Source organism: Bos javanicus, chromosome 26 (assembly GCF_032452875.1).
Source record: "Bos javanicus breed banteng chromosome 26, ARS-OSU_banteng_1.0, whole genome shotgun sequence".
Taxonomy (NCBI): domain Eukaryota; kingdom Metazoa; phylum Chordata; class Mammalia; order Artiodactyla; family Bovidae; genus Bos; species Bos javanicus.
In genome coordinates, this window is record NC_083893.1 from 22320553 (window position 1) to 22335997 (window position 15445).

A 15445-nucleotide genomic window follows, 5' to 3' on the forward strand; every position below is an offset into this window, starting at 1 on the left:
TTCTTGGCAGAGTTACCAGAAGAAATATAATACCCCCTTTGGACTGCTCCCAACAGCTGCTGGAATAAGAGGGGGAGCTGGGGGTAACCTTCCAAAGCTGCCTCTAAAAATGACCATTCCCCCTGCCAAACCATGCAGTCAGTGAACACAAGACAGCCCTTTTTCTACTTTCTTAAAGGGGAGATCCCAAAAGCAAGTGTTCCCTGGCCCAAAATACTGGTCTCCAGCCCAACTGTCCTCCTCAACTTGACTCTTAAGCTGGCACTTCTAATACCTAATTCTTTCTTAACATGTTCTTAAAATAATCATCTACTTCTTCACTAGCATTTTTGGCTAGTTTAACCTGCTAATATCCAAGTTAGGGTTCTTATCAAACTCCCACTCAGTAATATATCCTTGTCTCTGTCCACCTCCAAAATACTACATTCCTTAGGTGTGCATACAGCACACGTGCACGCACGCGCACACACACACACACACACACACACACACACACACACACACACCTCCTTTCAGGTCAAGAACCTTCCTACAAAAAAGTCAAGGAACAAAGTCAGCAATGGTAAAGTTGCACTGTACCCCAGCCCTTTTCCCCTTTCCCAACATCATCTACACTAAATACACCTCAGTTCTGTCTAGAAAAGCCCCCTTGCCAGGCAGCAGAGAAACTTCCAGTTAGCCTTCAGCCTCTCAGCTGAGACCACCAACAAAGAAGTTCATGAATGTCAACTGGGGGCACAGGCAATATCTCTCTCTGCTGAGGAGAAACTGGACAGAGCCTCCAGCATCATTCCCCAAAGGTGACAGCCGGGGTTGAGTGAAGACCGTGAAAACTGTACAAGAGCTGGGGGAGAAAATATAATGCAAGGAATGATTTGGAATCAGGGGCAGGAGAAGGTGGAGGCATGAACTGGCTGACCCCAAATGTCTTTTCCATCTCTAACTCCTATGATTCTTTGACCTCCAATTTTGTGCTGCGAACAAGGAATGGAAAGTCAACAGACATGGTGATGTTTTGAAAGAGCCTGGCAGTCTGCTCTTGTCATTTAGTGGCCTTTGCATGTATTTTTTAAGGTGTCTCCATGCCCTGTCTTCATTTCACAGTTGTCACCTTTCTCAGCAATTTGAGCTCATGTCAAATACCAAAAAAGAAGGAGAAGAAGAAAGAATGTACTGGCAATTAATTGTGGGCTAAAGAGGGCCAGACACAGGGGCCCATTGGGTGGCCCAGACTTTCAGGGAGGGCAATGTGGACAATTGGATATAATGAAAAACTGACTTCAAGTTGAGACAAGGGAGTCAAACCTCTAACAAGAGATAAATTCTTTCTCCAGACAGTCTCATACTCAGTTTTAGACACAGGTGAAACCTTTACATAATTCAAAATTCATAAACATATTCTTAATTAGAACAAACATCTTGCCTCTACTGATTACACCTTAAATTCTAATACTTGTTCAAATCTGAGCAAGACTGCTAAATAAAAAGGACTTTTCTCAAGAATAAACCAAATCTTTGGATTCTCAACTTCATCTGATGGCCGGCACACCTGAGATAAATTCTGGAGTTTATCAAAAATCTGTTTCTGTAGATCAGAGTGTGGGGGCATGTCAATTTTCACTGAAAATTCAAAACTCAACTTTCTCCTTGTTTTTCCAAACAGTCAATCTCATCTTCAATATTCAAAAGTTATTGGAGCCTGGCCTCAAGAAGAGTCAACCTGAAATTCTCCCTGTTCCATGGTTCTCAGTTAGGACCAGAAACTAATTCAGTGCCAGGGTTACTCCAGAGTTAAAGTTAAGCTGCCACACAAAGATAATTCCTTTCTATGTCAAACACTTAAAAATAATTTTTTTTAAATGTGTATGCTTCATCAGTAACCTCGTTGCCAGTCTGATTTCAAGCAGCTCAAGCACAATCTTTACCTAAGATGAAGGGGTTAGACATAGAAAACTGAAAGTGAGAAACAGAGTATTGAAATACTTGCAGAGATTTCATTCCAACATGAACTGTTTATCTTGTAGATTATGAGGACTTTGGGATTCTCCATGATTCTGCCTTGAAAGTTAGGAGAGTCATCCCCTACTGTTCGAGTCTTACAAGACTGGAAAGGAGATAAACAGCTTCCATATTCTCAGTCTTGAAGGAAAGTCCTCCAGTTTGCATTTGGAGGTACTGACTGCACTAGACCATTTCCTGCTTCCACAGGTGTATTGCTTTATTTATTTCAAATATGTAAACTGAACTCACTTTTATTAACTCACGAAACCATTCAAAACAAGGCCTTTCCAAAAAGTTGAAAATAAATACATTCATATATGAAACCTTTCAGTGAACTGGAGAACAAGTGATTGCTTTCTAGGTACCGCAGAAAGGTGAAAGAGAGAACTGAAGTTACTTTAAGTTGCTAATTGTTTTCTGAAAATCACTGTTTAGGCCTTGAAAGTAACCAGTGAGCAATGTCTTTTCTGTTCAGTTAGGAAACTTTATGCTTTCTGGGTCAAAAAAATGCTCTTAGGTGCAATCATTTTAAAACAAACAAACACACTCTGCTTATCTGTGTCCATCTCACCACTTTGGACGTTAATCATCACTGAAATAGATACCCCAGTCCCTCGGCCTCAAAGAGCTCCAAGCCTACAAGACCCTGGCTAAGGAATGAATGTACATGCCAGGGCAAACACTTCAGAGCCTGACTCCCTAAACATCTATTGTTAATTCTAGGCAAATCTATGACAGGCAAACGCAAGAGAGAACCCAGGTAATGCTCAAGGGATATTTGAAATAAAACTCAAGTTTGAAAACATACAGGACTTACTTTAGGAGAGAGACGATCAAGAGAGGTAAAAGTATTTAATATAAGACAGCAAAAGTATTTTTTTAATAGATTTACATACACGGGTATACTTTTTTCTTTCCATTCCTAGCTTTTGTTAACTTACAGTGTCTGAATTTACAGTTAGCACCTTTGCTCTTCCACCTGTCATACTTTCTAACTTCTTGCATTTAGCCTATATTATAAACTGACAGAGTTAAATTTCATTGTTTTGTTCTTGAAGACTGAACTAGCTTAGTTTTGACTCTACTCTTTAGGGAAAACTTAAAAGATTGCTATATGAAACATTTCCTTGATTTTTATATTAAAGATATTTCTATTCCCCCAGGATTCATAAAACTTTCAAATAAAACTGATTTTAAACCAGATGACTGACTTAAACTGTCTTTGTGTCCACTTAAAAAAAAAGAAAAGCTCAGGAAACCTCCCAGTGTTCACTGGTAGGGCAAGAGGCCTAAAGGGAAGCAAATTATTTGTTTGTGGTTTCAAAGTGGCCAAAATGCCTTCAAGCACAAGTATAAGACCATTAACAAATCACAAGGAACCAAAGCAGTTCATCTTACTCAACAAAGCTATGATCAGTTAGGAAGAGCCAAACTGAATGGGACTTGCCCTGGGCCGGAAGGTCAGTAAACCTTAGCAGTTTGTGTTTCTGAGAATTCAGGAGGCTCTTCGGCAGGGAGAGCAGACCCTAAAGCCCACAGCTTCTGCTGTCATGTTTCCAAAAACATTCAGGACAGGTGAGAGAGATTCAGCCATGTATGTGTTTTCCCCCACCTTCTGTCTTTAGGCAGCCTCTCTATGTCAAACCATCTCCACTTTTGCTAAATACAGACTGACTAGAGGTGAAGCCACACAACTTGAAAGTTCCATTTTACAACAATTTACTGAGTGCCTACTATGTGCTGAACTCTGTGCTATCACTAACACATTACAATGGTTAAGCCTCATTTTACTGGCTATGTTACTCTCATTCTTTATAGATAATAAAACTCTGGGGCAGTGAAGTGTGGCTTCTCATAAAATGAAGTTTTGTGCTTATAAAAACTTGTCCTACTGTCCAGTGTGCAGTTAATTAGCACATTTTTTAATTAAAAATACGAACTACAGCCCTGCCACAATCCGAACAGCCATACTTTCACTGAACTTTGGGCCCAGGCTCCCTAATGCCCTAAGATGACTGGGGCACACGCCATCTCCCTCCAGGGATGATCACCACCCCTCTTGGTGGGTTATCATGTCTCTGCAGCTGTCCAAAAACAGACCACACTGGTAAACATTCTCTCCACCTGCTGTAACACGCATAACTTTCCCCCTCAACTCAGAAAACATGAGCATGACCCTGCTCTTTAGCAAGTGTTATGGTAAAACAACTTCCTAGAAGGCTGGCGATACCACATCCTAGGACACAGGCAGGAAATCAAAATATGTGGCTAAAAAATAACAAAGCCAAATCACCTGGCAGTCTCGATGCACTTTATACTGTAAACTCATTTTCATTTTGTTATTATCACTTACAGAATGCACACTCATTCACATTATCTCCCAGAGCACTTGAAAAGGAAAGAAAAATAAACATAAATTCTTTCATTTGTTCATTCAGTCTCTATAAGGAGAGCAGTCTATGGCCATACCACCTTGAAAGTGCCCAATCTCATCTATAAGGAGAGCAAGAAAGCCAAATTTTGCCGTGGCTGGATTGGGTTTAGGCATTTCAGACAACTGCTCTTCTAGGTCAACTGCTATGTTCTCTGAAAGAGTTTTTCGTTGTAAGAAATGAAGATGGGCTTCCCTGGTGGTCCAGTGGTTAAGAATCCACCTTGCAATGCAAGAGACACTGGTTCAGTCCCTAGTCTGGGAAGATCCCAAACCTGGCAGGGCAACAAGGCCCGTGTGCTGCAACTACTGAACCTCTGCTCTGGAGGCCCCGTTCAACAATTACAAAAGCCCTAGAGCCTGTGCTCTGCAACAGGAGAAGCCCATGCAGCAACAAAGACCCAGCACAGCCAAAATAAACAAATATATGTATATTTTAAAAAATTCTTTTAACAAAATGAAAGTAACAAGACTTATATGCACCCCAAATCCCAGAAAATCATTATTATCAACAACAAAATCATACTAGAAATAATAAAAGTTAAAACAATAAGGTTCAAAATTTCCAAAAGATTTTAGCAATCCTGGACATTATTAATCATATCCAGCTGGAAAACATACTGAAAAAAGAGATTGCAGTTACACCAAAAAAAAAGAAAAGCATATTTAGGAATAATAACAGATATGTAGTTACTTTACAGTGAAATCCACAGAAACTTTTGAAAAGGCACAGAATTTTTTTTTGCTAGGGGGCTGAATGAGAATGGAGATGTCACATTCTCACACACACACAAATCACAAATCCAACAAGGAAAATTTAACCCTAACAGATATTATACTCTATCAAAGGCAACAATACTTAGAATGGAAATGGAAAAATACATCAGTGGAACAAAATAAGAGTTCAGATATAGACCCAATATACATACATACATATATGTATGTATATGTGACTATATATACACATAGATATATAAAGTTAATATCTGTCAAAGTAAGCTTTCTAGTTTGGCTACATTTTTATTCGAGCATGGTCATTTTCAAAAGAAATTACAAATTGAAAATTCAATAATACTTTTACAAAGACAATTCAGGAAAGATTTTCCTCATGGTATCATACAAAGTAAGCTTTCTAAAACAAATTATTTTGTCTTTCTAAAGGGAAAGATATGAATTACGTAACAAAAAGTTTAGTGGTAACTAGGTAACTGTTTAGAAAAAAAGAAAGTTGAATTCAGGGCCCTTACACCAAAAGAAAAGTGATATTGATGAAAGTGTTGACAATTCTTAAAAATCAAATTATAGGAAAACCAGCAGAATGTCAAAGAGAAGATGTATTATGTCTGTGGGAGAAATCACAAATTTCTCAGTTTTGGAAGGGGAAGGAAAGATTTAAAAAATCACACAAAAACTGACATATTCTGATATATTTAAATCTAAAACTTCTATAGGCTAAAAACAGTGAAATAAAAAGAACAAACTGGGGAAGATATTTGCATCAAAGATGACAGATTAGATCCTAATATCTATGACCCACAAGGACTGGAATCTAAGAGTAGTGTCAGTACCCCAATAATAAATGGACTAAGACTTGGAAAAGACAATCTCATAGGTGAAACAAACACAGGGGAAAATACTTATCCTGCTAAAGGAAGGCAAAATAACAAAACTTTGAGATATCATTATATGTCCACTAAAATAGCAAAGATTTTTTAAATTCTTATATGAAATCGCTGCTAGTGCCACTGTAACTTGGTACATTGCCTTTTTACAAACCATAACCTTTGACTCAATAATGCCAATCTTGAGAATTTATTCTAAGGAACCAATTCAAAAAGACATGTATTATACAGTATCTGATATATCTCAATAAAGCTGTTACCAAAAAATGCACTGAATTATTCATTTCCTTGTTGTCTATGATAGCAAAAAGCTGGATACAACATGAAAGTCTAATATTAGAGGAAAGTTTTTAATCTCATAGTACAGCCCACAAACATTATGTACCTATTCTGCTAGGATCAGTAGGATAGCAACTAAGTGGGGGAAGAAGTGTGCAAATGAAAAGCAATTTTTAAAACTGAACAGCTGCCTAGAGGTGATGATATTATAACTTTTTATGTTTTAAACCAACTTTCCTTAATGTTGCTATATTGTGTTAAAACTATCTTTTTAAATGTCTTTAATCCAAATTGGATGGAGTTGGGTGCTATCAGAAAGTTTTTACTCCAATTCCACACATTTTCTCCCTTTCCTATGTAACAGCTTACATGATTAAGTTCTGCATTCACAGGCTTCAGATCCTACCAAGAACAGGCCAAATTCCAATACCATGCCTTCACGTACAGTCTGTATACATCATCCAACTCCCTGCCGTAAGCAGGTACCCTTTTTGCGTGTCATTCTGCCTCCATCAAGTCATAAATTATCGCTGACACTTGGACCAAGGGACCTTTTTTTTGGGAGTGTGAGCCCTGTTCTCCATATTTGATTTTATCAGAGCCCAGAAGCCTAACGATCCTTAGAAGAGAGTGAGAGGATGAATGTCCATAAAAACGTCCTGAAAGACCACATAGGGGACATGGGTCCTACACCTGGATGGGAGGAGGCCTCTAAAGCCACAGACCAGCCACAGTTCCGCCTGAGGAACCCAGGCAGTCAACGTCTGCGAAAAGACACATTTAACAGCTGAAGAGAGTGCTTAAGATGGCTAATTGTGAGGAGCTGCCCACAGAGAGGGTGCTGACTAAGGGAGATGCTCTAGGGAGGTTTCCTCAGATGGAGGCCTCCGAGAGGAACTGTGCTCGGGAAGGGGTCGGAGGAGGCCGGGTTTGGACCTCGGAATTCAGGGTACGACACGGCCCCAGGCCGACCAGGCCGCGGCGCCCCGCCCTTTCCCGGGACGCGGGCCGGCCTGGGGCGGGGAGCGGGCGGGCGCTTACAGGTCGGTGCCGAGCCGCGTGAAGCCGGAGTTGAGCGAGGCCCGGGCTATCCGGCGCCAGAGCAGGTCGCAGCTGGTGAAGCGCCGCAGCCAGCGGCACACCTGAGCCAGTCGGCCGAGGGCCTGCATGTCCAGGTAGGAAAAGATGAGCAGCAGCAGCTCCTCCGGCAGGCGCAGGAGTACGGGCCCCGCGGCTGGGCGGCAGGCTGGCTCCCGGGCCGCCGCAGCCTCCTCCTCAGCCGCTGTCGCCATGGCCGCCCGTGTCCCCGCGAGGCGGCCCCAAGCCTGACCCCCTCGTCCCTGTGCTCTTGCCGGCCTGGCGCTCTCCCGCCTACCAGTCCTGACCCTCCATTCCTCCTTCTTCCCCTCACCTCTCCCTTTGGCCTCCTTTCGCGCCCCTGCGCTCCCCTCATCTCCCCTGACGAGCCTTCTCGCCCCTTCCTCCACGCTTCCGCCTCTCTCTCTTGCCTTTCCTAGGCCTGCACTCGGTCCCGCCTCAGCCCCCAGCCCCGTTTCCTCCTTCGCCTGTGGCGGCTCCGGCTTTCCTTCCGCCCCGTTTCCTTTTCCGCCTTGCCCTGCTCCCGCTTTCCCCTTCCCCTTCCTCCGCTTTCCTCTCGCGGCTCTCCCTTCCTCCTGCAGTTTTCTCGTCTCCCCGCTCTCGCCCTCGCCGGGCCCACCGTTCCCGGGGGGCCCCACGCCGCCCTGACTACCCATGAGCGGCCGCGGGGCCGGCCCGACGCGGAGCCAAGCCCGAGCCGCCGCCACAGCCGCCGCCCCGGGAGGAGGCGACACCATGCCGGACCGGGTCACATGGGGCGGCGCGGGCCGAAGCCTGGGCCCGCCCCTCACACCCGAGGCCGTGGAGCGGCTTCGTAGTGCGGGCGGGGGCCGTAGAGCGCCCCCCTCCCATGCCCCGGGCCTCCCGGAGCGTGTGCCGGAAACACAGCGTGCGTTCATCTAGCACGTGAGGCCCACCAAGCGCCTGGTTAGGACGGCCATAGGAGCTTCTGCCTTCAAGCAGCAGCTAGGTTGAGGCCCTGCCCTCAAGAAGCGCTCACTTGGGTGGCCTTCCCCCTCTCATACCCCTCTTCTACCTCGTCTGATGCCTGCTTTCCACAGGCCATATACCAGGGCCTCACGAACTGCACCTCTAGAAGTCGGCAGGTTCCTTAGGCCGGGATCTCACATGGTGTATATACCTCAGTTCTAGCAATGAGCTGGTATTTTTGACATTTTGGAAGATTGCAGTCCTCTAGATCCTGCATCCACTCCCTGGTCATGGATAATCAAGTGGTAAAGCTATTAGTCACCACCCAAGTGCAAGTGGATTCTCCAAGGTCATCCAGGAGCCCTTCCCCACACTATTCATTCCATTCACACTGCTACTGCTGCTGCTAAGTCGCTTCAGTCGTGTCCAACTCTGTGCGACCCCATAGACGGCAGCCCACCAGGCTCCCCCATCCCATTCACAAAGGTACCATTTTGAAGGGAGAGCTAAGAAAAGTCTACTGAAGTCCCATGCTGTCCCATACTATCTCCTCTAGTCATACATGGCTTAGGGGCATTGAAAATGCGACTAGTCCAAATTGAGGTGTGCTGGAAGTGTGAAAACCCACCGGATTTTGAAGACTTATGCAAGATAAAGAATGTGAACTATCGTATTAATAGTTTTATATTAAATACATGTTGATACATTGGCCTAAATATACTTTTGTAACTACTAGAAAGGTTAGAGTTATACATGTGACTTGAATTTGCGGCCCACATTTTTTCTATTGAACAGCACTGGTGGAGGCAGTAAGATTTGCAGGTGGGGGAGAAAGATACCTATCCCTAAGTATCCTGTGCCCCAAACCCTAATAGTAAAAGTTTTAGGGGTTTATTTTGTTTTTACACCTTAAGATCCATTTTCAGAAGCAAGAATGAATGAAATATCAACTCTGGAAATTATTCAACAGGTAGCATAAGGAGAGACCCAAGAGAGGAAGGACATTGCATTATGTCACCGCAGAAGCATCATGTAACAAGGTCAGACCAGAATCTGGCTTTGCCCTAGAACAGCTTTTTGATCTTAGCAAAACAACAACAAAAAACCCCACCTATCTTGGCCTTTTAGTGTTCTCAGTCTGTAGTGGAGATAATGCCTCTGCCTTACTTTCGAGGGATAAATGAGATGATCCCTGTAAAATGCTTTGAACTCCTCTAAGAAAATTCTCAATAATAGTTACAGGTCAAATCCTGTTACAAAAAAATACCCTACAAAAGGTGTGTGTGGGGGGGAGGTACAACAAAGGCTTTGTGTAGAAAAAAGATTTCCAAACTCCAGCCAGTGATTTACTTATTAAAAACAATATTTGACATGACATTTCAGTACAACTAAAGAATTTAGACCATCTCTTAGAAATCATTATAAAGATATTTACTTATTTCATACTGTTAGAAGGCTGTTGAGGTAGGAATGCTGAATATTGAGGTAATATCATCAACTCAACATTTATTGATTTTGCTACAGTTGTATACTGTGAGCCACTCTGGAAGGAAAGCAGATGAATATAGCATATGGTTCCTACATTTTGTCTTCTGATTTGTGTTAAACATGTTTGTAATTTCTTACTGTTTGACTTTTTTTTTAACCATTTCTTTACACAGAGTAAAACTAAGTAATTCATCCACACTGTACCTAGTTTTCAGTAGAGGACTTGAAGGCGCAGAAAATTGTTTAATTAAATCAAGTATTAAAATCCACAATCACACAAATGCAACTTATTCTTTATCCCATGTTGCCCTCATTATTGGAGAAATTAAACCATCACTTAAAAATATCACCTTCTTTTGCACCCAAACTGGAGATCAAGTGAACTAAAATTTATGGTTTACTGATTTCCAAAATAAGCCAAAATACTCACTATGCAGAAAGGCAAAGCCAAAATGGAAAATTGGCATATATTCTGTTATTTGGTGGTGATTTGGTGTGTCTCTAAATTTCTAAGCTATTAAAAAAAAAACCCTACAGTTTGGTTTCAACTCAGAGAAGCACCTAGAATTTTTCATCAACCCTCCCTCCCTCACAAAACAAAGCAAAAAAAGTCCAATGTGGGATTTAAAACAAACTTGAAAAAAACTTTGAAAAAAACATCACAACAAGCACTTTTAAAATTCTTTTTGGAGACAGGTTATTTAAAAAAATCAGCTGGATGGGAATTTCCTGGTTGTCCAGTGGTTAGGATTCCATGCTTTCACTGCCCAGGCCCTGGGTTCAATCCCTGGTTGAGGAACTAAGATTCTACACACTGCATGGTGCAGCCAAAAAAAAGATAAAAAATCAGCTGGGACTGAAAAAAATGGTTTGTAACAAAAGTAAATGCATATCTTCATGGAATACTTAATGGTGTTTTATTATCAAAGAAAATAAACACCTTAATAGCTAGAAAAAAAGAAAATAAAAAGTACACTGGACTTCAGAACATCTTTAGAAAAGTCATCCACTCCCTTGAAGTTCAAATCCAGGAAACATAGTGAAATACTATGGGGGGGCGGGGTTGAAATTTACTTTGTTTTTATAAGGCATTTTAAATTTAGAATTTGCATAATAAGTAAACTGTAAGCGTTGGACTACTTTTAACTTAGAATGCCAAAAACATGAAATTCATAATATTTTAAAACATAAGACTCAATTTCTTTTTTCTACTTTTTAAATAGAAGATAGGTGATTTGGAATATCAGTTCTAGGTGTATAGCACAGAGACTCAGTATTTTTATAGATTGTATTCCATTTTAAGTTATAGAATATTGCCTATATTTCCTATGCTGTAAAATGTATGAGACTTTATGAATTTCACTGGGAATTGAGAAATACTAATATTAGTTCACTTTTAGAGAGGATTTTTAAGTTCAGATGTAAAGTTCTTTGTGTATGTCCATGTAACTGACTTGCATAGTAGTAATTATTGTTAATAGGTATTTTATATGTTTAGGATTGTGAAAAGGCTAGAACTGTGTGTTCTGTACATTCTCGTAAACATAGATGACAATCTTAGGCAGGAGACTACTCCCACATCCAATATGCCAGTGCCCGCATGCCTCTTAAGCCCTCAGGGCCCCAGCCTTTAACTTTAAAAGTAAGCAGATTTAGCAGGGGAATTATTCTGAGATGAATGAGAAAGAATGAGATTATTTTGTGAATGACAATTTATAATAATAATAATAGCATATATTTATTGAGCACTGACTGTGTATCAGGCACTATTACAAGAGCTTTCCATGTATTGTCTCACTTATTCTTATCAATAACCATATAAGGAAGATACGATTAACCTATTTTTTTTTTTTTTACAGAAGATGAAACTGAAGCATATGGTCACACCGTTCCTAAATAACAGAACAGGTATCAAATCTAGACATTCTAACCCCAAAGCTCTTACTCTGAACTGTGTCTTTACCATGGTGGTGGTTTAGTCACTAAATTGTGTCCAAGTCTTGCGACCCCATGGACTGTACCCCACCAGACTCCTCTGTCCATGGGATTTCCCAGGCAGGGATACTATAGTGGATTGCCATTTCCTTCTCCAGGGGATCTTCCCAGCCTAGGAATCGAACCCCGGTCTCCTGCATTGCAGGCAGATTCTTCCAACTGAGCTACAAGGGAAGTCCTAAGCCTTCACCATACACAACAGAAAATGGAATAGGAATAAGGCATTGAATTCAGAGTCTTCTAGGATCCCTTTCAATTAATATAGCCACACCTAATAATATACTTTTCCTCTGACCATCAGGCAGGTCTGGTATCTAAATAAAAGCTGCTTCTAAACAATTAAAGTAGATTCTGTCCTTGTCTCAACTGTTAATACTTTCTAAGGGTTAATGTGTAATCCACAGCCTCTTATGCTTTTCATAATCTTTTTGCAAAACTTTAAAAGGATTTGTAGGAACTACTGTCTTGCAAAAGAACATATAACAAAAGTTTAGTAATTTCATCATTTTACTTCAGCTTCAATTTCTTTTGTTAAATTAAATAACAGTGTGTGTATAGTATGTATTATATGAGCCTTTTTTGTAAATTTGTCCCTATTTATATATATTCAAAAGGAGACTTTGTAGAATAATGCTAATAATGGTTACTTCTAGTAATGGAATTTTACTTTGTACTTTTCCCTATTGCTTGATTTTTTTTTTTTAAAGAAGCATGGATCACATTTACAAAATCAATAAAGTCTCCCCAAAATAAAGTTATAGTTGTTATGCATCCAGACACACCATGCAACAAGACAGTTAGAGAACCCTAGATCATTGCCAGAGTTTTAACTAGCCACCTAAGTTTCTTCAAATTTTATTTCATTTAAAATGTGTCTCATGTAATAGTAAAATAACGAATTAGAGTATAAGAAAGAAGAAATGAGGACTAATGATAAATGTATAAACATTTGGGCATCACATAAATAGAAAGATAGAGTCTAAAGTTTTGTTTTCAGAAATTATACGTCAGGTTCAGTCCAGTTCAGTCGCTCAGTCATGTCCGACTCTTTGTGACCCCATGGACTGTAGCACTCCAGGCTTCCCTGTCCATCACCAGCTCCTGGAGCCTGCTCAAACTCATGTCCATCGAGTCGGTGATGCCATCCAACCATCTCATCCTCTGTTGTCCCCTTCTCCTTCCTTCAGTCTTTCCCAGCATTAGGGTCTTTTCTAGTCAGTTGGTTCTTCACATCAGGTGGCCAAAATTTTGGAGCTTCAGCTTCAGAATCAGTCCCTCCAGTGAATGTTCAGGACTGATTTCCTTTAGGATTGACTGGCTTGATCTCCTTGCAGTCCAAGGGACTCTCAGGAGTCTTCTCCAGCACCACAGTTCGAAAGCATCAATTCTTCAGCACTAAGTGACTTCCCTGGTGCTCAGATGGTTAAGCGTCTGTCTACAATGTGGGAGACCCAGGTTCGATCCCTGGGTCGGGAAGATCCCCTAGAGAAGGAAATGGCAATCCACTCCAGTACTATTGCCTGGAAAATCCCATGGACAGAGTAGCCTGGTAGGCTACAGTACATGGGGTCACAAAGAGTTGGACATGACTGAGCGACTCCACTTTCACTTTCAAGCCTTCTTTATGGTTCACCTCTCACATCCGTACATGACTACTGGAAAAACTGTACCTTTGACTAGCCGGACCTTTGTCAGCAAAGTAATGTCTCTGCTTTTTAATATGCTGTTTAGGTTTGTCATAGCTTTTCTTCCAAGGAGCGAGCATCTTTTAATTTCATGGCTACAATCACCATCAGCAGTGATTTTGGAGCCCAAGAAAATAAAGTCTGTCACTGCTTCCATTGTTTCCCCATCTATTTGCCATGAAGTGATGGGACCAGATGCCATGATCTTCGTTTTTTGAATGTTGAGTTTTAAGCCAGCTTTTTCAGTCTCCTCTTTCACTTTCATCAACAGGCTCTTCAGTTCCTCTGTGCTTTCTGCCATAAGGGTGGTGTCATCTGCCTATTGAGATTATTGATATTTCTCCTAGCAGTCTTGATTTCAGCTTGTGCTTCATCCAACCCAGCATTTTGCATGATGTACTCTGCATAAAAGTTAAATAAGCAGAGTGACAATATACAGCCTTGACGTATCCCTTTCCCAATTTTGAATCAGTCTGTTGTTCCATGTTCAGTTTTAACTGTTGCTTCTTGTCCTGCATTCAGATTTCTCAGGAGGCAGGTAAAGTGGTCTGGTATTCCCATCTCTTGAAGAATTTTCTAGTTTGTTGTGATCCACACAGTCAAAGGCTTTGGCCTAGTCAATAAAGCAGAAGTGGATGTTTTTCTGGAACTCTCTTGCTTTTTTGATGATCCAACAGATGTTAGCAATTTGATCTCTTGTTCCTCTACCTTTTCTAAATCCAGCTTGAACATCTGGATGTTCTCAGTTCACATATTGTTGAAGCCTCGCTTGAAGAATTTTCAGCATTACTTTGCTAGCATGTGGGATGAGTGCAATTGTGTGGTAGTTTGAACATTCTTTGGCATTGCCTTTCTTTGGGATTGGAATGAAAACTGACCTTTTCCAGTCCTGTGGCCACTGCTGAGTTTTCCACATTTGCTGGCATATTGAGTGCAGCACTTTCACAGAAATTCCATCACCTCCACTAGTTTTGTTCATAGTGATGCTTCCTAAGGCCCACTTTACTTCAGACTCCAGGATGTCTGACTCTAGGTGAGTGATCACACCATTGTGGTTATCTAGGTCATTAATATCTTTCTGTGTATTCTTGCCCCCTCTTCTTAATATCTTTTGCTTCTGTTAGGTCCATACCATTTCTGTCCTTTATTGTACCCATCTTTGCATGAAATGTTCCCTTGGTATCTCTTGATATCTGCTCAAATTTTCTTGAGGAAATCTCTAGTCTTTCCCATTTTATTGTTTTTATTTCTATTGTTTTCCTCTATTTCTGTCAGGTTGGCAGTTTATATTCTGAAATCCTGTTAGAAACCCCAAGATCTGATCTGTTTTTCTATGAATCCACTGTCTTTGTCATATTCAAAGATAATATATTTTTATTTCATATGAAACAATTTAAAATATTGTTTAAAAATAGTTACTTTATGCAGAAAAGACTAGAAGGAAATATGTTCAAATTCTAGAAATGGATGCTGATGAGAGGTGGAATTATGGAAAGTTCTTTCTGCTGTTGCCTTACCCTTTTCTATATTTTCTAAGTTTTCTGCAGTGAACATATATTACATAGATAATGAAATTTTTTTTAAAGAAAAAAACCTAAGAGGTGTTTGTACCTGAATGTACAAAATCATTTCATTCAATTTAAGCTAATTTTAATATTTTATTTAAAAGTCCATTTACAAATCTCCCACATAATTCCAAACAATTTGTTATACCTCACCTTCGAGGACATGGAGCACAACTGCTCTCCCCCACCATACACACATACTCCCAAGAGGACTGCATGTGGTGACTTCCTTCCAAAGAATACAGTATGTAAAGAAGAGGAGGAAAAAAGAGTAACTTTTTGTGGAGAAGGCTGACAAACACTATTTCAGCCAGGTGATCAACACCTGTTCAACATCATCAGCTGTAAGTC

General features: G+C 40.9%; 1 protein-coding gene and 1 long non-coding RNA gene across 5 annotated transcripts in view; one reads left to right on the plus strand and one right to left on the minus strand.

Annotated features, from left to right (window-relative positions):
* FBXW4 (F-box and WD repeat domain containing 4) overlaps positions 1-8270 on the minus strand; it is an 83433-nt gene extending 75163 nt beyond the window's left edge. The window contains exon 1 of one of the 3 annotated variants that reach the window (XM_061403181.1): positions 7375-8246. In XM_061403181.1, the coding sequence (XP_061259165.1) occupies positions 7375-8168 (794 nt within the window). In that variant the 5' untranslated portion in view covers positions 8169-8246. Of the gene's footprint in view, positions 1-7374 lie in introns of all 3 variants that reach the window. The other 2 variants (XM_061403183.1, XM_061403182.1) reach the window with 2 other exon arrangements.
* LOC133239314 (uncharacterized) overlaps positions 7421-15445 on the plus strand; it is a 39803-nt gene continuing 31778 nt past the window's right edge. The window contains exons 1-3 of one of the 2 annotated variants that reach the window (XR_009733793.1): positions 7422-7508; positions 9332-9401; positions 11709-11757. This is a non-coding gene — a long non-coding RNA (uncharacterized LOC133239314). Of the gene's footprint in view, positions 7509-9331; positions 9402-11708; positions 11758-15445 lie in introns of both variants that reach the window. The other variant, XR_009733792.1, reaches the window with a different exon arrangement.